The sequence below is a fragment of the Chionomys nivalis genome, chromosome 11, assembly GCF_950005125.1.
Source record: "Chionomys nivalis chromosome 11, mChiNiv1.1, whole genome shotgun sequence".
NCBI classification, from domain to species: Eukaryota; Metazoa; Chordata; class Mammalia; order Rodentia; family Cricetidae; genus Chionomys; species Chionomys nivalis.
Genome location: NC_080096.1, coordinates 15,833,129 through 15,860,623, shown reverse-complemented (window position 1 = coordinate 15,860,623; position 27,495 = coordinate 15,833,129). Strand labels below are relative to the sequence as shown.

Here is a 27,495-nt window from a genome sequence, read left to right as displayed (position 1 = left end):
TAGCTGTCAGAGAATTGAAAGGGGCCCAGAATTCCAGGCACCTTGGTGCAGCTCCCCCTGTCAGCTGACCGGGAGGCATTACCCCGAGTGAGCATATTATCACGATGTGTAATTTCTGGAATAAACACAGCTGTGTTTGTTTCTCCGCGTGCACAGCAGACAGAACAGCAGACGGATCTGCCGCGTGCAGCTGGAGCCTCGCACCTTGGGACAGCCACGCACTGTAGAGGAACCAAGAGGATGATGGGTTGTCCCTGGGGCCTCCAGATACCATCATCCGGGTGACACCTTCAAGGGGCCAGCTCAAGGCCTCCTGGGAAAGCAGTATGGAGATGACAGCAAGGGTAGAAACTGGGACATCTGTCCCTTGGAGACGGGTGGGTCCTGATCATTGGGGACAGTTGACCCTGGAGGTATCCGTCATGAGCAGGTCCCTTAGAACGAGCGGTCACATAGATGAACCCCAACAAAGCAATTCCAGCCTGAAGTTTTCCACATGGGAAAGCTGATGCTCTGGAATGGAAATGGGGCTAACACGGCAAGAGTTGGGACACCCTCTGCGACAGCCACTTTGTGCCAGGCCCTGCAGCAGATCCCAAGGATGCCTGTCCAATCACATGAGTTTCCTTGTCCAGGTGCTGTGAGCATGTGCGTTTCAGGCAGCCTTGCCACAGCTATTTCCTCATCTGCAATGGGACCAGAACAGTGATGTCTCAACCTGTGGGTCACAGAGACCTCCTGCATATCAGATATTTACATTACAGTTCATAACAGCACCGAAACTACAGTTATGGACTAGCAACGAAAATAACTTTACGGTTGGAGCTCACCACAACATGAGGAACTGTATTAGAGGGTCACAGTGTTAGGAAGGGTGAGAACCACTGGGCTAGAGAATTAAGATTCTGCATGTGAAGCCTTGGTGCAGGGACAGGAGGCAGGCACTGACACGCGACAGTCCCTACTCCCTCAGTAGAAGCCAACTGAACAACTACTATGTCCCAGGCAAGCACTGGGACTTGCAAGCAAGGCATAAACATTTCTGCCTTTGGGAAGCATGTGTTTTGTGCCTGTGTGTGTAGTGTGTATTGTGTATATTGTGTGTATTGTATTGTATGCTGTGTCTATTGGGTGTGTAGTTTGTGTTGTGTATATTGTGTTACATGTATTATATGTGTTGTGTGTAGTGTTTATTATGTGTACTCTGTGTGTTGTGTGTAGTGTGTATGTTATGTGTATTGTGTCTAATGTATGTTGTGTGTATTGTGTGCTGTGTGTAGTGTGTGTGTATGTATTTTTGTGTGTGTGTCTGTGAGATTTGAAGCAGGGACTCATGTATCCCAGACTGGTCTCAAACTTGCCATGTAACCAAAGCTGACCTCAAACTTCTGGTCCTCCTGCCTTGACTTCCAGATGTGCTGGGATTACAGATATGCACCCACCGAGTTTATTCAGCGCTGGGATGGAACCCAGGGCTTTTGTGTATGCTAGGCAAGCACTCCTCCAGCCTGAAGCTTATATCTGGACATGGAAGTAAGTTTTCCTTTGTTGTGATTATTGTGCCCATTTCACAGAAAGTTGGGTGGATGCTCAAAGAGGACTTTTAAACGCCCCTCTTCCCCCCTCACATCCCCCCTAACACTCAAAAGGGCTAGAACCAGATGCTAAAAAACTCCATCCAAGATTTTACCAGGAGAAAAGGGGAACTACCAATTTCAAGGCACTGTCCTAAAGGCACTGATCCAGCTGCCCACTGGTTTTATGGGACCTCAGGAAGACGGCAGTTTGGGCTTCACTCTCCCCACATTTGGATGCTCTGAATTCTGGGGTGAGCCTCGGGTTGTCCTAGCTCTGTGAAAGACCTGGGCTAAATGAGGTATGGGAGCTGTTCCCCGGCTGGCAGAGCTGGGGGTCTGGGCAGGGGAGACAGGTGAGCCGGGAAGGCGGGCCATGGTCCCTATGGCCCTGCCCTGTTTCCACCCCTCTCCCACTGACACAGTAGTGGGCAAGCACGTACAGCCTGCACACAGGGGCTCGCTTAACGGCGGCTGTGCCCGTCGTCTTCCTCAACTGCTTCCTGCTTTGGGGTGGATTTTTTTTTTCTTCTTGGCAGTGCTGGGGATGGAACCTAAGGGCCTTGCAAGCACTAGGCAAGCACTCCACCCCTGAGCCACATCACCTGCTCCTCGCTTTGGATGTCTTTTGTCAGCCTTCTCCTGCTCCGAAGAGCAACCACTTTCCTTGCTCACACCTCTGCCGGGCTCACCTCCCCGTCTTCCACTTCACACACTTCTGTCTACAGTGACATCCACAAAGCAGCCTGCTTCCAGCTTCTGGGCCTTTGTTTAGGCCGTCCCTCCGCTGAGAATGCCGTTCCTTCCACTTGAATGCGCCTTCTCCCACAGCACAGGCTGGGACACACTTCTCTGCAGCACACCCCATGCTACACATGTGTATGGGATTCTTGGTTTCCTTTTTGCTTGTTTGTTTAGGATATTTACATATACATAATAAGGTATCTTTTTGTTAGATTGGGGGGAGTGGGTTTTTTTGTTTTTTTTTTCGAGACAGGTTTTCTCTGTGTAATAGTCCTGACTGTCCTGAAACTCACTTTGTAGATCAGCCTGGCCTTAAGCTCACAGAGATCCGCCTACCTCTCCTTCCCAAGTACCGAGATTAAAGGCATGCACCACCACCACCCAGCATTACACAGTATCTGAAGGACACACCTCAAGTCTAGACACAAAGGTGGGATGTTTCACGTACACCTTCAATTCACAGCTGGGAGTGTTTCCACATACCTGTAATCCCCGCATACCGGTGGTGGAGCAGGAGGATTAAGACCAACCTCAGCTACACAGAAATTTGAGGCTAGCCTGCACTAGATGAAAATCTGTCTCAAAAAAAAAAAAAAAATCAAACAACATGGCTCAGTGGGTAAAGGGCAGGCTGTGCAAGCATGCAACCCTGAGCTCAGACCCCCGGCATGCACAGAAAAGCCAGGTATGGGGACCGGAGACTCTCAGGGTGCATCAGCCAGTCAGTCTAGCCAACCAACCAGCTCCCAGTTCAGCCGAGATTCCGCTTAAAAACTAAGGCAGCGAGCATGTGCGCCTATACACAAAACACCACGCAAAATAACAAAATAAGACAAAATAAAATAAAACCCCAAACATCACCAAAAATAACAACAATTAACAACTACCCCAGAACCAGCTGGAAGGTCATTTTATATGGCATTTTTTTTTTTTTTACTGTGTGGACATTTTTTGTTGATGTGTTTGTGTGAGCATATATGTATGTATAGTCACATGCATGCATGTGTGCTTGTAGGCCAGAGGTTGATGTCACTAACCCATTCCCCCAGCCCCAGTGTGCCTGCATTTTGACTATGACATGTCACGTGAGGTCAGGTGTGGAATTTCCTACTTGTGGCCTCTTGTTGGTGGAAAAAAATAAAAGTTTTGGATCTTTTTGGGTTTCAGGATTTTCACATTAGAGAGGCTTCAGATGTTTCAAACAGTGACCCTGGGGTCCCTGGACACTTCTATACTTGCATCTGTTTTAATCTGCCGTATGATGAGTTCATGACTATTATCAGGGTCGTTGCTCAGGACAGTGCCAGCTTATCCATGGGAGCTGCTCTGATGATATTAATGAAGGAAAAGGAAAAAGAAAGGAGGAAAAAGAAGAGAAATGATGGAGGGGAAGGAAGAGGAAGAAGGCTTTGCCCATCTCTGCTGGGATGCAGCTCTGATAGCCAATGTGAGTCTGTTTAATCTCTCACAAGGTCCCCTGGCATCTTAGAAGCCGTCCACAGAGAATGATGAATGGAGAGACGGATGAATGAACTGATGGATGGGCAGGAAAAGGATTAAGGGAAAGAAGGATGCATGGACAGATGGACAGAAACAGTCTGGAGGAGGCTGAAGGCACTAACTGAGCCCAGCGGCACAGAGCCCCACCACAGCAGAGGCTTCTGAGACCAGATGCTCAATCTGTCCCCAGCTGCTGCACCTCTCCCTGGCTGTGAGCTCCCAGACTGGAGCCAGCATCAGTCTGAGCATAGGATGGAGAAAGTGGAAGCATGGGGCGACTGGTGCCCAGGGGAGCCCCAGCTCTTCCCCCACCTGTCACCAGCTCTAAGCACCAGCCCCTGACAGCAGGAAGATATCTCTAAAAGCATGAGCCAAGTCGGCAGGAAAATAGGATTTACTCCACAGACATTCACTTGGGGGCAACTTCTCCGGAACTCTACAGTGTAGCAACTTTGGCAAACCTAAGTCCATGGCTCAGAAGATTTCTCTCTAAACCTGAGGTGTCTGCTGTTTGCCAGCGTGATCCAGAGCCAGAAACAGGAGAATAAGGAAGTATGATCATCCAGATACCAAAGGGAATTTCAGGATAGAAGGGCACCCAGACTATTGTTCATTCTGCCCATTTTCCCACCTACCTACCCAAAACAGGCAAACACTTGACTCTGCACATACACACTACATACATATATACATACACACATACATACACCATATCCTTCTACCCAGCCAAGCAGCCAGCCACTCATCAAACACCTGTCTACGCGTCCATCATCAATTCCTCCATCTACCCATCCATATCTACATCCCATCTAAACATACATACATACATATATACATGCATACACATACATCCCATACATCTGTACATACATACATACATCCCATCCATCTACCCACCCACCACCCATTCATCCCTCCCTCCCATCTATCTACCCAGCCAGCCAAGCCAGCCACACTTATGTATTCATCTACCATCAATTCTATCCATTCATCCACCCCATCCATTCACCCACCCATCTATCCATTTATCCATCTACTCACTCACCCATACACTTATCTGCCTGTCCATCATTTGCCCAGCCATCTAATCCATGTAACTGCTCAGGCACTCTTCTTCTGTCTGTCTAGCCACTCATCCATCCAACCATCACCCAGCTATCCACTGCTCAGCTGCTCATCTCTCTGTACCACCATGCACCGTTCAACCATTCCAGCTGAGGGTCTCCCGCTACAGCTGGGAGGAAGTGGACATGCTGACCCATCGTACAACAGATGTAATCTGAGAAATAGGATAGAGTTACACGCAAGGTACCGCCAAGGACACCAAGACCACCAAAGACAAGGCAATCAGGGCTTCGGATAGGAGGAGATCTACGCTTGACCTTACTAAGGGGCAGGAAGATGCCAGAGCAAGAAGATGAAGGAGTACTGAACGGGGGCAGGGTGCAATAGGAAACAAACTGTAGGTTCCACAAGTCCAAGGGGGGCAAGAAGAACGGGTTTAAAGGGTTAATAAGAGTAACTCCGTGGCAGAGCACTTGCCTAGCACTTGTCCTAGGTTTCACCCCAGAACACACACACCACACACACACACACACACACACACCACACACACGCAATCAGTTCAAAGCACAGGTCCCCATACCACCCCACCAACCAGTTATGGGCCAGGGGCTTGTGCTCTGGTGACTACAACACAGATCCATCAGAAAGAAAATCAATCCCCAGAAACTTCAGGGCCAAGCAACCTCATCTATGATACCTACATCACCTTCTGCTGCAATTCCTTAAGTTTCTGTGCCTTTCTTGTCTGGCAAAGGTAAACCTGCTAGCAGTCCCTTAACAGCCAGAACTGGGTAAATGGAGGCACATCCAGCAGGCGGCAGGGAGGCGGGCCCTGCTTCCCCTGCTGAGATTCAAGGCCCCCATATACCAATCAGTGGTTAAAACACCAAACTGAGAGCTGGAGAGATGGCTCAACTGTTAAGACCACTGACTGCTCTTCCAGTAGGACTCGGGTTTAATTCCCAACACCCACATGACAGCTCATGACTGTCTGTAACCAAGTTCCAAGTGATCTGACACCCTCACATGGGTATACATGCAGGCAAAACACCAATGTACATAAAATAAAAAAATTATTTTAAAATATTATTTTTATAAAGTATTTTTTATTATTATATTGATTTCACATATGTGTATACATTCTTGTGTGTGCACATGCTTGTGAGTGGAAGTCAGAGGGCGATTTGTGGGGGTTCTACTCCCCCATTAGCACCTGGAACAGCGGGCCTTCCACTCATTGATGGGTGAATAACTAAGACTCAGGAAGCTGAACCATAGCTGGGGACACAGCTCAGTGGGAAGACTGTGTGTCTAACATTCATGAAGTCCTGCGTTTGACAGCCAATACTGCACAAACTAAGCATGGTGCTGCCCATCCCAGCACTTGGGAGGTGGAGGCAGGAGGATTAGAAACTCAGAGTCATCTTTGGCCAGCCCCAGGCCGGTTCACCTCAAGTGACAGAGCTGAGAAGCAGAGAATCCAGGACAGGTGCTCCTCTCTGCCCTTGTCTGTACCTCCTAGCTCCCCTCGACCCAGCCTCATCACCCCTCTGGCTCCAGAAGGGACTGGTCCAAGGGGGTCCCAAGTGCTGGGGGCGCCTCAGAAGCCTTCCCACTGCTTTCCTGGAACCGCGGGAGCTGCCATCTGAGGCTGTGAGCAGTGACAGCTGATGCTGATGGGCACAAGCAAGAGGATGTCACAACCGGGGCCCTGACTTGAGCAGACTCCCTGGGCCCCAGCTTTCTGTGGGTTCCAAAAGGGCCCCTTGGGCTCTGGCCGAGCTGTTCCCAGGCCCTGCCTCCTGGGAGAGGCGGAGAAGGCCCATTCAGGAGGGTCGAGTCCCACTGTGCTCTAAAGCCGCTCTCTCCCCACTTACAGGGCTCAGATGCTTTTTGTCCTTCCGGCTTCCCATGGACTTGGGCCAAGTGACAAGTTGGTGCTGTGGACATATGTCGTCGCCATAATGGGAATGTTGACCTCACGCTCTCCCTGCTGGGGCCAGGCAGCTTGCACCCCGCCTCTGCGCTTGGCAGCTTCTGCTCTCGGGCACACACAGGACTCCATCCCGCAGTCTAGCTACACAGGACATTCATGGGCCTTCTACCAGATCTTAGCATGCACCGTCTCCATCACCCGCCTCACACTTCACCTGCCTGTGCTTTGGGAATGTCTGAGGAGTCACCTCCTCCAGGTGCTGGGAAGACAGCTCCGTCAGTACAATGCCAGCTGTGCAAGCACGAAGACCCTAGAATCAGGCACAGTGACATCAGAACCCCTGCTGGAGCTTGCATACTCTTGGCCTGTGAGCAAAATCCAGCTGGCAAACACGGTTAGGTGTGATAGCTCCCCCATAAACATGCAAGACTGAGCCCCAACTCCTGCAGAAAAAAAGGGGTGCTCGGGGGTATAGTACCTGTCTTCTTTGGACAGGACTGGGACACCACTGTCCTTCTAACATGAACTGCACACTTGACCACAAGCCAGGCCAGCTCCTGGGTCTGGGGGGTGGGGGGTGTGTCTTTAACCAAGATACTTGTAATTTATTATCTGTCTGACTTTGAACTTGATCTCCCATTTAGGCAGCAGATAGGAGCCGTATTTCTTGCCTGTCAAAGGTTTAACACAGTGGTTCTCAACCTGTGGGTCTTGACTGCTTTTGGGAGTCGGACGACCCTTCCACAAGGGTCACTCATCAGACCCTCTGCATATCAGATATTTACATTATGATTTATGACAGTAGCAAAATTACAGTTACGAAGCAGCACTAAAAAGAATTTTATGGTTGGGGGTCACCACCGCATGAGGAACTGTATTAAGGGTTGCGGCGTTAGGATGATTGAGAACCACTGGTTTAACACAGAAAATCCCACTAACGCACTGCCTGGGCCCACCCTCCACTGGGTCTCTGCGGGTGATGCCAGAGAGGTCTCTCCACCCGCCCATGTCACCACGCGTACGCACCTCCCTGTGCTCTGAGCCAGCCTGTGCTCTAAAGCAGATTCCACAGCAATGGCAGAATCACATCCGAACCTTTCACATCCTCCCCTTGCCTCCCTGCACATGTGACGGCCCCTGACCACATCAAGAACGACAGCCACAGTCACACCTTCAGATTCTTTTATAGTCAAGTGAAGAATACAGTTGCTTTTTGACACACATATCACAGGTGGCTGATTATAACTCCTCAGGAAACTGAGGCCCAAGGGGGCAAAGCCACCTATACCAGGACCTTACCTTCAAATCCCATGTCACCAGACCAAGGCTTCTTTCTTTGACCTCGAACCTCAGACAAAGTCTTGAAAAAGCTTGTCCCTGGCTACCCTCACTAACTTGGAGGTTCCCTGATTTTTACATCTGTTAGAAACTAACTTGGGGCCGGGCGGTGGTGGCGCACACCTTTAATCCCAGCACTTGAGAGGCAGAGGCAGGCGGATCTCTGTGAGTTCGAGACCAGCCTGGTCTACAAGAGCTAGTTCCAGGACAGGCTCCAAAACCACAGAGAAACCCTGTCTCGAAAAACCAAAAAAAAAAAAAAAAAAAAAAAGAAAGAAAGAAAGAAAGAAAGAAAGGAAACTAACTTGGCCATGGGTCACAAGGTGACAAGAGTCCCTGCTTGCTCAGGGCCAAATTACACAAGAAAGATACAGAGAGAAAAGTGTTGAGGTGGAGTAGAAGGAGCAGAGGGCAAAGAATGGACCTCCTGGCTTTTTGTTCTCCCCATCCCTGGGCTATCAGCTGCACGGAATAGACCTTGCCCCAAAGAACCCAGGGCAGCCTAGATCAAAATCTGGAGCACAGGCTAGCCCAGAGCATGTGGAAAGATGGCGTGAGATGGGAGGAAGTCTGGAAGTTTGAGCATCTCCTCCAAGGTGTGCTTTGGTGAGGAGTTAATCCAGTTAAACGGTGTCTAGTCTCTGGCAAGAAAAGGGCTTCTCTTGAGGTCTGAATGGAAAATGGAACCATGGGTTTCCTCCCTTCCTGGGACCCCTCATGAGGGAGCCTGAGATGCCCCCAAGCTGGCTTTGGGACTGGTGCTAACTCGTAAGATGCCAGAGGGTAACATTTTGTTACTGTCCAAGAAGCTGACATGGAAGCTGGGAATGGTAGTGCATGCTTGTAATCTCAGCACTTGGGAGGCTGAGGCAGGAGGATTGCCACAAATTTAAAGCTAGTTTGGGCTACAGGGACCTAGTCTCAGAAAATCCAAGCTGGTGAGATGACTCAGTGAGTAACAGGTTCCTGCACAAGCCTGATGACCTGTTTGGGTCCCTGGGACATCAGTGGAAAGTGAGTACCCACTCCTCTGACCTCCACAAACATACCATGACACATGTATGACCACGCTCACACACATATATCATACACACAATAATATATAATACATATATATATCATACATAATTTTATTGATGTTCTTACTAAAGCTACAAGTCTTACATGGGCTGGGAATGTAGCTCATGTAAAGCACCGGCCTAACATACATGAAGCCTTGGTACATCTTCAGCACAGCAGAACAAGCAAGAAAGGAAAGGCTTGGAGCTCTGCTTTGCCCCCTGGGGTGCTCGGGGTAGACCAGAGATGGGTGAGAAACACTGAGGAGTGAGGGGGTCCAGCCCTCCAGCTGTCCCCAGGGTCACTTTGGCATTCCTGATCTCGCTGTAAGGATCCTGGCTGACGCCATCTCCTCCAAGATGTGAGGAACAGAACAAATACCTCCCAAAGCCATCAACCTGCTGGAGCAAAAGCCCTAAATCACCCCTCTCTGAGCTAGGACTCGGGGGCTGCTTGTTACCCAGCAGCAGACCACAGATGTCCTTTCTGTAGTGTTCTCCCTGGATGGGGCCCAGCACCTGGTCATGAACCTAAGAGTTGAAGGAGCCCGGCCCAAGGCGTAGAAGGGGCGGCCAAGGCCCAGCAGACTCCTGAGCAATTGTCTTCAGGTCCCCACAGAGTCTGCGCCAGACTCAAGGGTTCAGCTTGAACCTACAGAGCCTGGAGAGTAATGCTAACATATGTGTGAGGTAGTGGTGAGTCACCCAGTACTTGGGGAATCCGAGGATTCGGCTGCCGTTGGGCTCCAGCTGACCGTGGCCATGTGGCAATGTGGGCCTGGGAAGCAAGATCGACTTTCAGGGAAGCCAGAATCATGAATTTTTCTATAAAGCTATCCTTCTTTATGCTGTCTAAGCACTCAGTAGGAATGGTGACTCCTGGGCTCTGTGGAGAGGCCCCAGTTACAGCAAGTCACTGGCTTTGGACAAGTCACATTTTTCTCTCAGGCCTCAGTTTCCCCACATCTGAAGTGGAACCGCCGGCTCCTGCCCCCTTGGAGGGTGGCCACGGCACTCACAGGGCACATGACCCTCCAGTCCTATCAGTAGCCTTCCCATGACAGCTCCACAGTCCCCACTCTCAGTGGCGGCCCCCACCCACTATACAGTGTTAACACCCGATTTGTCTAACTTACAACAACATTATTCTGACCGTTATGACGGAGATTGCGCTTTTATGGCCGGTTTGTGAGTTCCAGAACACTCCCGCCTGCATTATCTCAGGATGCTGATGGAGTCGGAGGCTGGACAGCTGCCTCAGAGACCCTTGTCAGAGCCAAGCCTACCTCTGAGCTTGAAGCCCAGTTGCAGAGGCAGCTGGAGGGGAGGAGGCTCCTCCAGTGCCACCCAGACCCAGTTTAAATCCAAACCTTGCCATTCCCCCGGTAACCCCAGGACAGTCAGTATCCGGGTTTCCTTTTCTTCATCTGTAAAATGGATATGACCACATGGTCACCACGGACCTGAGGGACACACAGACAAGCTCAGCAGTGTCTGCAGAGAATCACAGCCATGGGCACCTTCGTGGCAGGAAGTGGAAACCAGGGAGGCACTGGGCCAAAAGCGGGGTGTGGCCATGGAGAACCTGGAGGGGTTCTGGGGGTGTTAAGTGGGTCAAGGCCTTTGAGGAAATGGAGGTGGTGTTAAACTAGGGCAAGGCCTTTGAGGGAAACCCTCCAAGACAGGCTGAGGGGCCTCTTAGTCTCCAGCCAGGGTCAGTTAAACCCCGGCTCTAGAACACAGGGGCCTGAGGTGTCTTTACTGTTCTCCTGCAGGTGAGGGCGGGGCCGGGGAGAGGTGGTGACAAAGGACCTAATGAAACAAGCCCCACCTTCTCCCCCCAGCTCTGAGCCCAGTTTCTCACTAGGACTCAGCAACTGAGGCTTTCTAAGGTTTTATTTCCACTCATCCGGCCGGAAACTCACTGAGCTCACTTTCCTCCAGGGAAGGGAACAGTTCCCACAACCACCTGGAGAGCTAGGGGCATTATTCCTATGTGACAGACTACGGAACTAAAACTCAGAGAGGGTAAGCCACAAGTCTTAAGGACACACAGGACGGGATGGTGGGACTCCATATTGTTCTGTGTGCATGTACATGTGTGTACGAACAAACATACACATGCTGCTTACAGGACAGGAGGGAAGGGAGCCAGGGCTACACCAAAGGACTTGGGGACAGGAGGAGAGAGTACCCACATCTCAGTTATGCCACCAAATGAAGCGGGGTGTGGCTGAGTATCAGGTCACTGTGCTAGCACAGATCTGTACACTGGCTCTCACCTCTCCTCACCGCACAGTGCACAGTGCCTCCAGCAGGCCGTCTGGCGCTTACAAATGAGGGAACTGAGGCTCTGGGTGGAATGCTGGCTTAAGGTCACAGGAGTGGGAAGGGTTATCCTCTTCGGAGGGTGTACCCACTCGCAGGGCATACAGGGGTGGGTAGGAGGAAAGGGGGGGAGCAGGCAGCTCTGGGATGCTCACCTAATGAGGCCCAGGCTTCAGTGGCCTCAGTGAGCCCCAGGTGACACAGGAGTTCCCTTCCCCCACCTTCCGGAAGGCAGCTGCTTTAAAAGGCCCTAAAATGCTTTCAAGGCCTTATCAGGTCTGCTTCGCTGATGCCAATCAGGAAGCTTCCAGGTGCTGCACCAACGGCCACCTCACCCCTTGGAGCTGTACAAACATTCCTCCCTCCCACTCTCCTCCTGCTGGGCCTCCTCCTCCTCCTAGTCAGCAGCCACCAGGTGCCAGGAGGTGGGCACAGGCTCTGCTGGGCATCATTTCAGCCTGGCCTTTACCAGATTCTAATGCCTGGTGAAACTTCTGTCTCAGAAGTCCTGGGCTGTATCTCAGGTCACTGGGGACAAGTGTTACTCGCTGACAGAAAGATCAGAAGAATGCTTAAAATGGAGATTTCCCCCACCACGCTCCCCACGCCAAACTGCCAAGCTGGGGCCAGCACACAGATCTGATTTGCCTCTGTCAGGAACTCCAACCTGATCTACACGCTTCAACCTCAACGGGAGCCCAGGGCCCCTCCTGCCACCAGCCAGCTCCACCCTCCACCTACCCTTCCTACGTGTAAGGATCTTGCTCGGCCAAGACTCACAGGTGAACACAGGCAGGCAGAGTTGAGAGGATGAGAGCCCGGGTTAAGGGTCCTCAAAGATGTCCACAGGGGACTGGGGATGCATCTCAGTTCGTAGCGAGGATACCTGCCTAGCATGCAAGAGGCCCTGAGTTCAAATCTCAGCACTCCATAAACCAGCAGTGACGGTGCACAACTGTAATCCCAGCAACTGGGAGACAGTGGCAGGAGGACCCGGAGTTCAAGGTCTTTCTTGACTACAGAACCAGTTCGAGGCCAGCATGAGCACCCAGAGAATATGTCCCTAGCAGGACGCTTCGATGCAGGGGTCAGAAACAGCCCGGACAACCTGCATGAGGCACTGGAGCTGCCGCAGGACAGACGGATGCACTGACACTGACAGATGAACGGGACTCTGGAGGTAGGGTTACTGAGGTGAGAATCCTGACGGCAGAGATGCCTCCACAGCCAGGGTTCTAGACCACCTCGGGGTGACCAGAGGGCAGAGCTGTGGGTAGTCTCTAACCCACAGGGTCCTAGATGGTAAGTCTGAAGTCTATTCACAGACTCAGAGCGCTGTCCCAGGGCCAGGGGCCCGACACCCAAACAATCACAAGCCAAATAGGTAGGCACATCCGAGCCCAGTCATCACGGACTACACCTACAGACAAGGCAAGGAGCCCCGATCCCAAACCAGCACATCTCTATCTGACTGTCTGGCAAGGGAACCACAGGAGATGAAGCCCAGAGAGTATGAGCACCTTGTCCCAAGCCACACAGCAAGCAATGTTCACATTCGAACCCAGATCCATTGCTCCTGAAGACAGTGTCTTCACACACCATCTATGAGGTCAGCATGCTCTGTTCTCTACTGCAGCCAGATTGTTTCCCACAACCTGCCCCTGAAGATGGACAGACGGATGGATGGATGAATGAATGAATGATGGATGGATGGATAGATGATAGGTGGAAGGAGGGTAGAATATAAAATAGAAAGATAGGTGTATTTATGGATGGAGCACAGATGGATGCATGGAGGGGTGGAGGGTGGAGGGCGGAGGGGTGGATGAAGGATAGATAGCGGATGGGCGACAGACCAGATTCATCTGATTAGAATTATCAGTGCTGGGTTTTAAAGCGAAGCCTTGCTTTCTACAAAAGCTACCTCCTCGAGAAACAGAAAAAACAAACTTCCATAGGAAACAACTGTAAATTTACCCCACATTCACCAGGCCTCCAGACATACGAAGCCCCAGAAGACAGCTGGGCTCCCAGCCCTCATCAGAAGGAATCCATGTGGCCCTCTGGCTGAACTGTCCATCCCTCACCCTGAAACACTTCCCGTTTGGACCATCCCCAGACCCTCTCTCCAGGAAGGTTTCCTTGGTTACCCAGGCCCTTTCCTTCTCCGATGCTCATCCCGTGTTCACTCACTCAATACTCCATCTTATGCACACTTGTTACCCAGTGCCCCGGGTATCAGAGCAAGGAGCTCTGCACCTTTGGATGCCATAGTCAACAAAGCAGCTTGAATCACTTCCTCTGGGGTTCATGGTCCCGAGTGCCAGACAACATGAAACAAGGAAACCAAAGATGGTGTTAGGAAGCCAAAACAGGCAGGTAGGATACAAAGTAGCAAAACTGGTATCTGATACTGTCACAGACGGCCTCTTGGAAACCGGCTTTTGAGCAGTTCCATGTACCATAACTATGGACATACAAAAGGTCCAGGAGGTCCTTGTCTTTATCCCTAAATCTCACAGTCCAGAGCACTGGCCTTACTGTGACTCTGTAGAACCCAATTTAGATTATTTGGGATTAAATCAACATCCCTAATGACTGAAGTCATCCCATCTTTTCAAACACAAACCTGGCCAGGTCCCTCAGTAAAGAGCTCAAGAACCGTCAATGGCTCCCCACTTCCCTCCGCATTAGTAGGCCACCATCCCAGCCTTTCCGCCTGTTCTCTCTCCTCTGTGTCACCTCACACTGGTGCCCTCTAGGCACCCTCCCCTAGGTCACACCCCAGGAAATGCCAGATCATCCAGCCCTGGGCCTTCCCATATGCTGTTGGCTTGCCAGGCAATGTGTTCCTCATCCTCCCAAAGTCAACCGCCTCAACTCTGCAGAGATCAATCTGTAAAAAACGCCAGGTGGCTAAGAAAGTTCATTGCCGGGAGAGCAGGGAGTGAGAAAATGAAACACAGCATCGAGCCATAAAAGACGAAATAACCCTTTTCCAGCCCAAACTGCACCCCCAGGTGGCCCTCGACTTCCTCCTGGCAGTGCTTGGGGATACACTTCACACATTCGCTCTTGCCAACTATTTTCTCTGTCAGCCTGTCCCCTGCCTCCCTGCCTGCCCCGGGGTCCAGCACCACCCAGCCAAAAAGGAAGCACCATAAATATTTGGAGAGCAAACGAAGGGCTGTGAGGGGGAGACCTCAACCTTTACATTCCATCTAGCAGTGAGCCGGCCACCGTCCTCTGTCAGATGTGTCCCGGGGCTTCTCTGCCTTGTGACGCCCCGGCTCCAGATGTTCAATGCTTTGCTTTTCCTGGAGGGGTCTTGTGGTTTGGGTGATTCACTATGCTCACCATTCTTGCAGGGCGGGGTGGGGGAACTGCTCCCCAGCACACACACATGCGTGCACGCATGCAGTGCACCCCATCTCCTCTCGAGCACCCCCTTTCCTCTCAAGCATTCCACAGGCTAGAGCTGGGAATTCTTAGGCTGAAAAACTCAAGCCAGCCCTGGAATGGGCTGGGAGACAGAGCGGCTGGAGGAGAAAGGAAGGCAGGCGGTGGGAGCCTCATGGCTTTCCATGTCAGAGACAAGAGCTGTCCTCCCTGGCCTCTGGCCTCCACGCTGCCCCACAGATGGGGCTGCATCCAGGAGAGTCCAAGAGCTCCCTGGATGTGCAGGACCATTCATGTCACCTTCCCAGCACAAAGACCATACCCAATTCTTGCAGTTGGACTATTTCCCCATCCACTAGTCACTGTGGTTCTTACAATCACACAGGTGAGATGGCCACTGTGCCCACCCTTGAGTGACAGATGAAGTAAAGGAGGCTTGGAGAAAAGAGTATGGGACGGTGGGTATACATAATGGAATCCCGAGAGAATAGCCAAAGACCCTATCTAGGAAACCTGAGGCCCCTACAAAGAAGAGAGCTGGCCCAGGGTCCTGAGTGAATTAGAAGCAGCCCCTGCAACCTACCTCACACCATTTCTCAGTCCAATACGAGCCGATCATGATGGATTACATTCTCTAGCGTCCTCCTACTCCTGCCCCCAAACGGGCAGCCATCCCATCTTGTGACATCAGCCACCAACCAGCCCTGTGTCCAGGGCCAGGGCCCAGTCAGGCCACGGCCCCCCAGATTCTAACCACCCACTTGCCAGAGCTGGACAGACGTGGCCCTTCCATCTACCCCACGGTAATTAAAAACACACCCAGGCCTTCTCAAACGTGCAAGAGAGGCCAATTTTCCTCCCCTCCAGCCCCACTGACTGCAACCTAAATAGCAATATTTATGCCAAGCTCCCCATAATACTGTAAACATCCCAACGTATAGCAGGCCAGCACATGACTCATTTCCCCAAAGCCAGTGTAATAAGTGGTACACCAACCAAATCCCAGGGTGCTCCCCGCCAGCAGCCGGGCTCCAGGGCTGCCCTCCACACCCAGGGCCCGTGGCACCCTCAGTGTCCTGGCCACCCCACTCTGGGAAACCGCAGGCAGCCGCCAAATCCTGAAGGAGCCGGAGGACAGCTGCCTTGGTGCCAAACACGATGGCTGCCATCCAATGATTCCCCCCCATTTCTTCCCTCCCCCTGCACCCTCCCCCCGTACTGCGGTCACTAAAATGCTCATTACTGAGAAACTAAGTTCTAGCACAGGGTCCCCCACCATGTCTGCAGTGGTTGTGCCTGGACCCCTCAAGGCTTCTTCACACTTCACCCCAAAGTGGCCCAAGAATAAGACACTCTATGCCGCACCTCTCAAGCCCCCGATGGCACACTCCTAGAAGGAGTCACCCTCTTTAGGGGCAAGAAAGCACAGTCAATTGTTTCAAAGACCTCAGACTCAGGGCCTATTTTTAACACCCAATGGCTATGGGTAAGACGGGATTTTTCTGAACCCGCGGGTTTCCCTATTTGTTAAAACCAGCAAAAAAAAAAAAATTCGACCCATCTGGCTTCCCGGAAGACTTCTCTTGAAGGAATCAACACGACTGTCGGCCGGCAAGCACTTTGCAAAGAAGGCTTCAAGTACCTTGTCAACCGTGCAGCACGCAGTAAACCACTGAGAGCAAAGTACTTCATAAACTGTGAAGCGATTGGCAAACTGTAAAGCGCAGTACACGTGAGAACCATTATTAGGATTCACGCCTGGTCCTACCAGCCCATCCATTCCTGGAGGACACACCCAGACCCCCGCTAACAACTTTCCCTCCTTAGCCAGCGAGCAGCGACCACCTGGCAGCCACTCCCGCCCCCGGGGGGTCGGGTGGTACCACAGCGCGAGGCCTCGGGGAGAGGCCCTGAGACCCAGGCCAAGGCCAACAACACATGGCAAAGCATCTGGCCGGGGCTCTGACGGCAGCTGGAGAGTTCTCGGAGCTCCAGACTCCACGCTGAGCTCTGTCGCCCTCAGGGCGGTGGCCCGCGGAGGTACCTGGAGGACCCCGAGCGCAAGAGAGATGCCCATTGCCCCATCCCCCGCTCAGTCCTTCTGGGGAGGGGACCCCATTGTACGCCGCGGGCGATCGTGCGGGCACGGACGAAGGAGTGGGGGACACGAGCGCTTCTCTCCACTCCGCGGGTCCTCCGACTCTTCGGGTCGCCCAGACTGCATCCAAGGGGGCGCGGCCCGGGATCCCCAATCCTTGGCGCGGTCGCGGTGCCTCCCTTGGAACGCTCCCTGCCAAACTTTGCTGCGCCCACTGCGCGCCGGGCCCGCGCCTCTGAGCCGGGTGCCTAGCCAGGCAGGGCCAGCGCCGGGCTCTGCGGGGATGCAGGGAACCGGGTGGCGGGTGCGCAGTGGGCAGAGTCCCCGGCCCTGGGCGGCGCTCGCCGGGCTGGCTACAAAGCCTCGGCAAGATGGTCCCTTCGCCTCCTCCTGGCACAGTCAATCAGCGCACGCCGCTCGTCCGGGCGCCCGCGGGGCCCCGCGTCCTCCCCAGCGGTGGCCGCCGACCACACCTCCCTGCGGCCACCTGCGCCCGGCACCGGCCCCCGGGCAAACTTTGCGACCGCGGGGCCGAGTGAGGGGGCGACCCGGGGCCGAGGCGGCCGCTCCCCGCCCCCATCCCCGCTCACCTTCCACGGCGGCTAGCAGCGGCAGCAGCAGCAGCGCAGCCCCCAGCCTGCGCACGGCCATCGCTGCGCTGCCGGGAGCCTCGGGCCGCGGCGCCGCGGGGATCCCGGGGCTGGAGCGCGCGCCCCGGGCTCGGGGGGCCGGCGGGGAGCGGCGGGGCGCGGCGCACACACACACGAGCCGCCGCCGCCGCGCAGCCAGCAGAATGAGCCATCCAGCCCGGGCAGAACGGGGACCCGGGCTCCGCCAGCGCTGGGCACGGCCCACCTGAGCCGCGGGCGCGGGGGGAGCCGGGATTAGATTGCCAATCTTGCGCCTGTACTCCACGTGCCCACGGGTTGCACCACGCCCGAGACACGACCCTGTTAGTATTTTATATTCCTTCGGAGGGTGCAGCAGCCGCGCTGAAATACCGTGACCCCACGCACCCTGGCGTCTGGGACCCCATATTCCCCCCCGCGCAGCAGTGGTCTCTTCCAAGCTGTGGCTCCTCCAGATAAAGCAGCGTTTTCAGCCCAAATGTTTCTCAATTTTTATTGAATGCTGCAAAGCCGAGATCGTCTGGCGCGGCTGACAGGAGCAGAGAGAGGGGACCCGGGGCGGGGGGGTGGGGAGCGAGGAAGGGGCTACCCAAAGCCGGGGACTAGCTCTACCTGTCAGGGCCGGGAGTGCCACCCCCTTGTCTGAGCCTTGCCACCCGCGTCCCTGCGGCTTCGAAAGGGACTGAACTGCAATGAATGAGGGGGGAAAAAAGAGGGGGAAGCTGGGAACAAAACAGGCGGCTTTCCCAGGCTCTGGGGCTGGGCTGGGGCCTCCGCCTGGGAGAGTGGGCCTTGGCGCTCGCCCGCGGGCCCGGGGTTCTCTCTGGCAGGGGTGGCGGGTCCTGGCAGGCAGACCCCAGGCCTTCCCTCCTTGCCTTGTCTTGCGCGAGCCCACCGGCCCCTCCCCGCGGACCTTTCCAACCGCACATTGTATTTCTCCTCTGTTGATCTGGTTCCCGGTGCAGTTTGCGCTCAGGGGTGTGGAGGAGGCCCAGGGGGATGCCTAGCGACATCCCCTACTCCACCCCTCAGTGGAATGGACCTGTCTGGGCTGCTCGGGTTTTGTGCATAGCTGTCCCTTCAGGGAGGACACAACCCCTTGTTCCATTTCTGTGGGCCCAGCCTGCTCTGACAGCCTTCATCACCGTCATCATTAGCGGGCTTGCTGAGGCCGGTGGTGGGCGGACTGTAGGGACCCTGCGGGAACCACCCAGGCAGGGCCCCTGGCCTTTGGGATCTGCTCTCCTGAAAACACGCTTAGCCACAGCACTGGCCATGCTCTTTGCACTGGGTAGAAGAGTCCCCTAGAGGGACAGTCTGTTAAAATCCAGTGCAGACCTCTCTAGTCCCTTTGTCCCACAAACTAGCAAAAATGTCCCAGAGATGTCTTCCCTTCAAGGCCCATCAGGTAGATAGTCCCGAGACACCAGCCAAGGTTTGGAGATGTGGGTCACCTTTTGAAGCTCTGAGAGTTCATTGGAAATGAACGTCAACCTGGGAGGCCACCAGGCAGAGGTGGGCCCTGAAGGCTGCAAAGGAAGCAGAAGAGAAGTGAGCCAAGGAGGGCAGAAGAGAATGGAAGATACTCCCCTCTGCCAACATCTTCCACCCCGCGTTGCCTGCAGACTCCTGCCTGGAGTAGAGATGAATTGGGTGCCCCTGGCTATTATTCTGCTTTTGCTTGTCAGACGTTCCATGAGACTTAGGACTTGGTGGACTCTGGACCTATTCCTCTCCATACCAGGTGGCCCCTCCCCATTTCCAGAAATAATTACAGGACTCTTCTTACATGCTGGGTGGATTCAGCCCTGCTTGCTTTCCATCCCCTGGGGCCCTTGCCATCATCAACACACCCGTAACAGTTGTGTCCTCCTTTGATGCAAACTTCAAATACCAGACACTAGCTTTCTTTGAGGACCCTGGTAGCAGGGATGAGGCTCAGGGTTGTTTAGGTGTACATATGTTTGTCTCAACCCTGGTGGCAGGTGCTGACCATCTCAGGTGATGGAACTGAGGACCCAGTAAGTCATCTGTTCAAGGTCACATAGCACGTTGGAGATAGGATTCAAGGTCTGTCCATCTGACACCAGTGCCCATCCCCTGGGCCTCCCATAGGTCCATAGAACATGTTTATTCAATAAATGAGCTTGCCACAGCCACTGAAAACCTTATCATTAATAGGTAACAGTCTGGACCTTTACCTGGTTTAACACAAAAATCATAACAACAATAAAGTCCCTCAACTTTTCCATCTATTCTCCCTACACTTTTTTTTTATTATTATTATTTTTCCCCATTTGGGATCCTATAGAACGGCTGAGTTTTGTCACCCAGCCAGGGCCTTCCTCTCTGCTCTCTTGGCAGCTGCCTCAGTCTGCCTTTGTCCCAGTCAAACTGTACCCAGCTCTCTTACTCCGTGACCAGGGTTCCACCTCGGAGACAACCTACTAAGAGCCTCCACTAACTTTGGACTCCCCTTGAAACACCCATTTGCTTAGGATGTTTCCTGAAAGGTGATCGGTGGTTCTCCGGCTAGGGCTTCAGGATAGTTTGATTGTCTTCAATTTGCCTATCCTCTCTCTAACCCCAGCAGGTTAGAGGCTCCCCATGGGGGGGGGCGGGGTGCTGGGAAGCTTCCCCTCTCCAGGTGCAGAAGCTGGAGCACTTTGGATCCAGATCTGGGTCCCTCACTGCAAAGGGAGAGCAGGCTGGGGGCTTCATTTGTCTAATGACAACAGCGCCTCGCATTTGCAATCACGCTTTAACAGTTTACAAAGCAGTGTTCACACCCATCAGCTCATGATAATTCAACCCGCCGAGTCTCCCGCCCCCAGCACCAGCTTTTAGAAGGGGAAACCGGGATCCAGACAGGGAAAGGGACTTGCCCAGGTTCTCTCCGCACAGCCCCTGTGTGTTGCTGCAGCGGCAGAGGGACTCTGATGCCCTAGCTTGTCTGTGTCATTTGATTGACAAGCATGAGTTGGGCATTGCCTGCATGGCAGGCACGGGGGAGGCAGGAATGCAGTTGAGGATCTGTTAGACAAGACCCTGCAGGGAGCCCCAAATACGGACAAAACGATGGACAATGGTCCAGGCCAGGAAGACAATAAAGCGGAGTGACAGACCGCGGTGGGGGTGTGTGTGGGGGTGTCATAAAAGGCTGTCTGAGGAGAAAATATGACAGCTGAAAGCCAGGTCAAACGAATGTGAGGACGGGACCTGTTGGGTTTCTCCTAGCTGTCCTCCCACTACCTAACCTGCCCAGTCACCAGACTGACGGAGACCCTTGGCCGTGTGTGGATCAGAACACACTCCAGCCACTGCCCAGCTGTAGGATCTGTTTGCTGTGTGACCACAGACAAGACTTTCACTTCTCTGAGCCCGAGCCGAAGTGTATCTAATTCTCCTCTTATGGGGCTCACAGGTCAACACTGCCCAGAAGAAACCCGATATCAGCTCAAATGTAAATTTAAATTTCTGTGGCCACATTAAAAAATTAAATGAAGAGCCAGGCGGTGATGACGCATGCCTTTAATCCCAGCACTAGAAAGGAAGAGGCAGGCATATTCTTGTGAGTTCGAGGCCAGCCTGGTCTACAGAGTGAGTTCTAGGGCTGTTACACATAGAAACCCTGTTTCAAAAACCTCCCCTCAAAAAGAAAGGAAAAATTAAATGGAGGACTGGGGTGCATGTATCTTAGAGGAATGCTTTGTGTGTTTAGCATGTGTGATATCCCAGCTCTTTAAAAAATAAGGAATTATTGATTTTTTTAATTTAAATTTATGTCATGTGCACTGGCCTTTTGTCTGCATGTCTGTCTGCATGAGGGTGTCAGATTCCCTGGAACTGGAGTTACAGACAGTTGTGAGCTGCCATGTGGATGCTAGGAATTGAACCTGCGTCCTCTGGAAGAGCAGCCAGTGCTCTTAAGTGCTAACCTGTCTCTCCAACCCCAGCCCTGGATTCTAACACCACCTCCAAGAAAAATAAAACAAAGCAGGCAAAGTTAATTTTAACTATTTAAACCATGTCAGTGTGTAATTAGCAAACCATTCCATGGTTTTTTTTTTCCTTACATTCTTTTGTTCTGAGACAGTGTTGTCTTGACTCGTGGCAGTCCTCCTGCCTCAGCTTCCTCAGTATTGGGGTTACAAGGGTGAGTAATCTGGTATTTCACTTTTGCTACTTCTCAGTTTCCATCTGCCTGGTGTTGAAGCTGAGTAGCCCCATGTGACAAGGGGCATAGATGTAGATATGGAGGACGATGCTGGGATGCTTACCTAGCATGCGCAAGTGCTGGGTTCCATGCCCAGAGTTTCATAACCGGACATGGTGGTGCACACCTGCAATCCCAGCATTCAGGCAGGAGGACCAGAAAGCCAAAGGCATCCTCAGCCATACAGTGTGAGGCTAGCCTATGCTACATTAAACCCTGTCTGACAGCCTTAACTGTCCTGCAGGGTGAAAAGTGAGATTCGTCCAAACTCTCCCAGGGAGAGGACAGAGGACAGAATTGCAGCCTCTCCCCGGAGAAAGGAGGGGGTGGGGCTTCCCAGAGGAGGGGCTGGGAAAGATCATCTTGACAGCTAGGATCTGACCCATCCCCCTCTTTATTTTTGTCTGAGACAAGGTCTCCCTAACGCAGCCATGGCTGGCCTGGAACTCGTTAGGTAGATCAGGCTGACCTCAAATTTATGGTCCTTTAGTCTCTCAAATGCTGGCATTACTGACGTGTGCCCGCACGCCTGGCTGGCTGCACTCCCTATTTTGAGAAAAGTTTTTTTCTATCTTCTGAGAAAAATCACAACACATTCTCAGTGTGAGAAATACAAACGACAGCGAACACTTCAGAAGAAACAAAATTAATAAACAAGAGTCGCCCAGTGCCCCACCCCAACCTGCGAGCCGCTGCCCATGGTTTGTGACCGACTGCATTCTCAGCACTGTTTTTTCTTCTAGGCACACGATTTGGGTACATCTTTGCGTCATGCACAGTGCTGAGTCCTGGTTTTTCTCCTCCTAGCGTGGGGAGTATGTGTTAGATCATGACTAAGGGAGATACGCTACCCCAGGGACCAGGGGGTGGAAAAACATCAGCAACTCTTGATGACTCCTTACTCCTCCTGAAGGCGACTGGGAACATAGCCCAGCTGTGGATGATCCTCTGAGTGCAGAGCAAGAGTGGACAGAGCGGCCAGGAGGGAGGACTGATTCCTCTGAAAGCCACTTTGAATCTGAAGCCAGCCCTGAGTCTTTGTCACTGGGAGGTAGAGGTGACTGGGCTGGGCTGAGGTTCTGGGCAGCAGATCTCTCTACTGCCACCTGGTGGCCTCTAGCATTAGTGCACTCTTCCAGGAGCCTGAGCTGGACAGACAGAAGCAGGAGGTACTGGGGTCTCATCTAATCCAGTCCTCTAGATAGGTTTCCCCAAGATCAACATCTCTGATCAATCCACCTTCTTGTTATAGGCTTCCATGAGGCCTCATTGCAGTAAATACCACCCCTCTATCCTGACATTCAAGGCTCCTCAGAGATTGTACCACTCCACCTTCCAACATCATCTCTGTTCAACTCAGGCTCTATTTTGTATTCTCCTCCTCATGCCCCAGTTCTTATCAACCTCAGCTCCACTCTGCCACCTTCTGCAGGCCATCCTCCCAGTCCTGTCACATGACACCTACTCCCTGAATCCTTCCACAGACTCCCTCACCGGTAGGCTGATAACACGTGCCTTGATTTCCTCCACCCCCTAATTGTCTCACAGCACAGAAAGATGGGGGCTCGGAACTTAGAGAATGATATGTTGAAGCCACTGAGGCCATCTGTGACCTTAACTTCCTTGATCCTCAGTTTCTTTGTTTTATTGTTTGCTTGTGAGACAGTCTTGTCATGTGACTCACGATCCTCCTGCCTCAGACACCTGATTGTTGGGATTCTATGTTATATGACTTAATATATATATATTATATGTTGGGATTATATATTATATTATATGGCATGCATCACATGCCTGGCTCTTGGTTTATCTATAAAATGGATCCAAACCTTGCAGATTCATTAAGAGGACAGAATGAGGCTGAGTGTGGTGGCATAGGCTTGTAATGCTAACACCAAGTAATGCTCATGAAGATTGGCGGTTCCAAACCATCCTGGGCTACATAGTGTCTCAAAGACTACTAATAAAGTGTGCAAACTGGGTGTGGTGGGTATATGTCTATAATCCCAGCATTTGGGAAGTGGAAGAAGGAGGCTCACAAGTTAAGTCTGAGGACCACCTGGGCTATCTCGAAAGAAAACAGTGTAGAACGAGGTGCCAATCTGAACACCTGCCTTAGCGCGTATCTGAGACACATCCGTCTTCCAGCCTGCTAGCCTACAACTCCTGTCCACATCCGGCTCACTTCAAGATCCCAGAGTCCAACAGAGGCCTGGAACCTGGGTGTTGAGTTGATTGACACCTCTCCCACTGATACAAAGAAACAGCCTGGCGTCAGAAACAGGTGGGAAGACACTTTGATGTATTTGTGAGCAACCGAAACAAAGACTCACTTCTTCCCTAGAATGGTGCCGGCCTGGAGCAAAGGGTCAAGGAAGCGGTGGGAGGGACCTGGAATGGGAGGGACCTAGCGTGGGTGTGGCCTGGCTGGCAGTCTGTTCTACCATCCACTTTGATCTTCAGAGACTCCTCACTTGACTGTAGAGGAAACTAAGACCCAAAGAGGAAGAGACTTGGCTAAAGTCATTCAAAAGACTCAGGAAATCTAAGCTGGGTGCCAGAATTCCCCATCCCCTGGTTAAGACTTTCTGTAGCTTGTGGCCACAGTGAGGTTGAAACCGAATCTGAGTTCCAATCCCAGCGTAGTTCTTTGCCTTATACACAACTTTCATGGCATGGAACTTTCTGAGCCTTGGTTTCCTTGTAGCAGGGGGCCCTGTTGAAAGATGAAAGGAGCTAGAGATGGTGACGCCTCTGTAAACGGCAGAGTGCCATACCCAGGTGAAAGGTTGACGCAGTTGCTTGTCGAGCCTGATACAGGTTGCTTTGATCTTGGTGCCCTCGGGAGTACAGAGTTATATGACCGGCAGTTCACCTGACTGCCCATTTCCCAATCTAACTCTCTTCAGGAGTTTGCAAGAGCTATTTGGATGGGTGCCTGGCAGCAGAGGTGCAGCAGAATCAATACACTGAATATGGGGGCAGGGATGCCCAGGAGAACTGCCCCATCTGGGCACATGTAGGCTGGATGCTGGGGCTGAAGAAACACGCCAAAGGTATAATGCAGGTATCATTCTTTATAGACCCGGTGTATGAGAAGTATTGGTGTCAGGTAGAGTGATGAAAGCTCCCAGCAAGAGTGAGTTGGGAAGAACAAAGATTACAGCTGGAGAGATGGCTCAATGGTTAAGAGCACTCGCTGCTCTTCCAGAGGACCCAGGTTCAATTCCCAGCAACCACATGGCAGCTCACAACTGCCTGTAGCTTTACACCAATGCACATAACTAGAAGTACTAGACAACAGGATAATTGAAGGATGGATGGGTAGATGGATGGACGAGTGGGTGATTATTAATAGGTAGGTGAGTGCGTGGCTTGATGAATGAATAAGTGGTGGTGGATAGATGAGTGAGTAATTCGAAGGATGGGTGTGTATAGATAGATGGCTGGCTGGGTAAGTGGATGAATGGACAGATGATGGATGGATGGACGACGGATGGATGTGTGGATAGATGACTGATGGGTAGTTGGATAGCTAGGTGGACAGATAAGTAGGTGTGTAGATGAATGGATGGCCGAATGGGTAAATGGATGACAGGTAGGTAGATGAACAGATGAGTAGACCCATGGGTGCGTGGGAAGGTGGATGGATATGTGGATGTATGTAAGCGCATATGGTTAGATGGCTGGATAGCATAGAGGAAAGAGGAAAGTGACAAACAGGTTGGCTTTCAGGAGGTAGTAGCATATGAATTTAGAGAAATCTTGGGCGTAAATTGACTTGTGAGTTTTTAAAAGGGCACAACCAGCTTTCAAAGCTGAAGAGACGTAGAAGCAGCCTCTGGAGCTCTGCGGTCTCCTCAGCCTCTGGAGCTCTGCGGTCTCCTCAGCCTCTGAGGCCTCCGAAAGCACTCAGATGTGGGGACGACCGTGGCTTCCAGGTACCATGACAAGCACCATCCTGCAAATCCTCCCACGGTGCTTTCCGAGGCTTGTGTGCTCTTCTCTCGTTGGCTGTATCCCGAGCTCCCATCTTGCCCACCGGGCACCTTCAGTTCTTCTTGGGAGATATTTGAACTGGGGAGCTGAGTACCAACCCAGTGCAGGTTGAGCTGTCCTGCTCTGCATGCTCTTGATCTTGTGGGCGTGGTGCAGAGGGATAGAGAGCTGGACTAGAGCCCAGTCCCTATCTCTGAAACCATAGGAGGGAGTGTCTGGGGTCCAACAGAGGATCTGAAATAAGGGAACAGGAGCTTTGGGGGACGTGACCCAAACATCTCAACTTCATAGCCATCCTTAGGGTCCCTGAAAGTGACCTTCAAGGTGCTCAGGTCAACGGCACCACAGAACACCGTTCACGCCGGTGTTTGATCGAGTGAGGACTGAAACTCAGCAGACTTACATTCAAAATGGCCTGACATCCCACCCATCCCCGTCATTTTATGAATCAACAGGGTCAGAGAAGGAAAGGGATTTCTTCAAGGTCACACAGCAAGGTAACCAGGACACAGTGATATTACGTTTTCTAGCTCCTGGAGGGGGTCTGGCAGGTGGCCTAAACTTCAAGGAGGAGTTGGTACAAGGAGACCAAAATGAGCCCAAGGAGACAAGGAGGGCCGTTGTGTTCTAAGACTGGCTGGAAAACTGGGCAGAGCCTTGCAGCGTGACTCTCCGAGATGGAATTGGAGAGCAGCCAACTTGTCGACTCTAGCTATTAACTAATAGCCTATTATTTCCCCCTAGGATTAATTTTTAAATGCAAATGGCATGTTTTTATCACACGTTAGAACGTTTAGAATTCACAGATCCCTGGTCGGAGCAGGGCAGGCCTTTTCTACTGTCTGGAGAGGTGCAGGCTGTCCCCGGGGACTGCAGGCACAGGGAGGCATGGATAGCAGTTTCCTCTTTGTTTTTGTTTTCTTTTTTGAGACAGGGTTTCTCTGCAACTTTGGAGCCTGTCCTGGAACTAGCTCTTGTAGCAGGTTCCTCTTCTGTTCCTTAATTCCAAGCCTATCCTCTTCCCATGGGCAGTTGGGGAGGGCCAAAGCTGCAGAGATGACAGGAGGAGTCACGGTGGAAAACGGGACCAATCTCCTTGCCTGGGACAGTTTCCCCTTTACGTCCATACTATCACAAAGGAAAGCTGGGTCTGCATTGGATTGTGGGGATTATGCAAATGAAGCCATGCACTGAGGTTTCTGAATGCAGGTTGGTGTAGCTGCCACCAAGGCCTGTCCAGCAAAGGACCAAGGCCACAGCTAGCATTAGCTCCCTCGTTGATTCTAAAGCACAGGGAGGCGAGTGGGGCACCCCAACAGAACAAGGTCTGGCCTAGAGGGAGTCCAGAGCAGGCTGCCCTGGTAGAGAGGAGCCTATAACAGTTTCTTTGAAGGGAACCCAGCCATTACGGGCAGAGCCGGCTTCTTGTACAGGTGGTAGCCGGTTCACATCCCTGCTCTGCCATTTGCTGGTTATGTGACCCTGGGTGAGGTCAAGCCTTGATCTCCTCATTTGTGGAACAGGAGGGCAGTGATCACTGCCCTGTAGAGTCGGTGTGACTGAGATCAGATGAGTGACCCGTCAGTTGGTACAGGTGCTCGCTAGCAAGTC

At 52.3% G+C, this 27,495-nt stretch overlaps 1 protein-coding gene across 1 annotated transcript in view; it reads right to left on the bottom strand.

Moving 5' to 3' along the window:
- The window catches only part of Ephb2 (EPH receptor B2), a 180,945-nt gene extending 163,137 nt beyond the window's left edge, over positions 1-17,808 (bottom strand). Inside the window, exon 1 of the mRNA XM_057783744.1 lies at positions 17,631-17,808. Within this exon, the coding sequence (XP_057639727.1) occupies positions 17,631-17,691 (61 nt within the window). The 5' untranslated portion in view covers positions 17,692-17,808. The remainder of the gene's footprint in view (positions 1-17,630) is intronic.
- Positions 17,809-27,495: the final 9,687 nt, after the last annotated feature.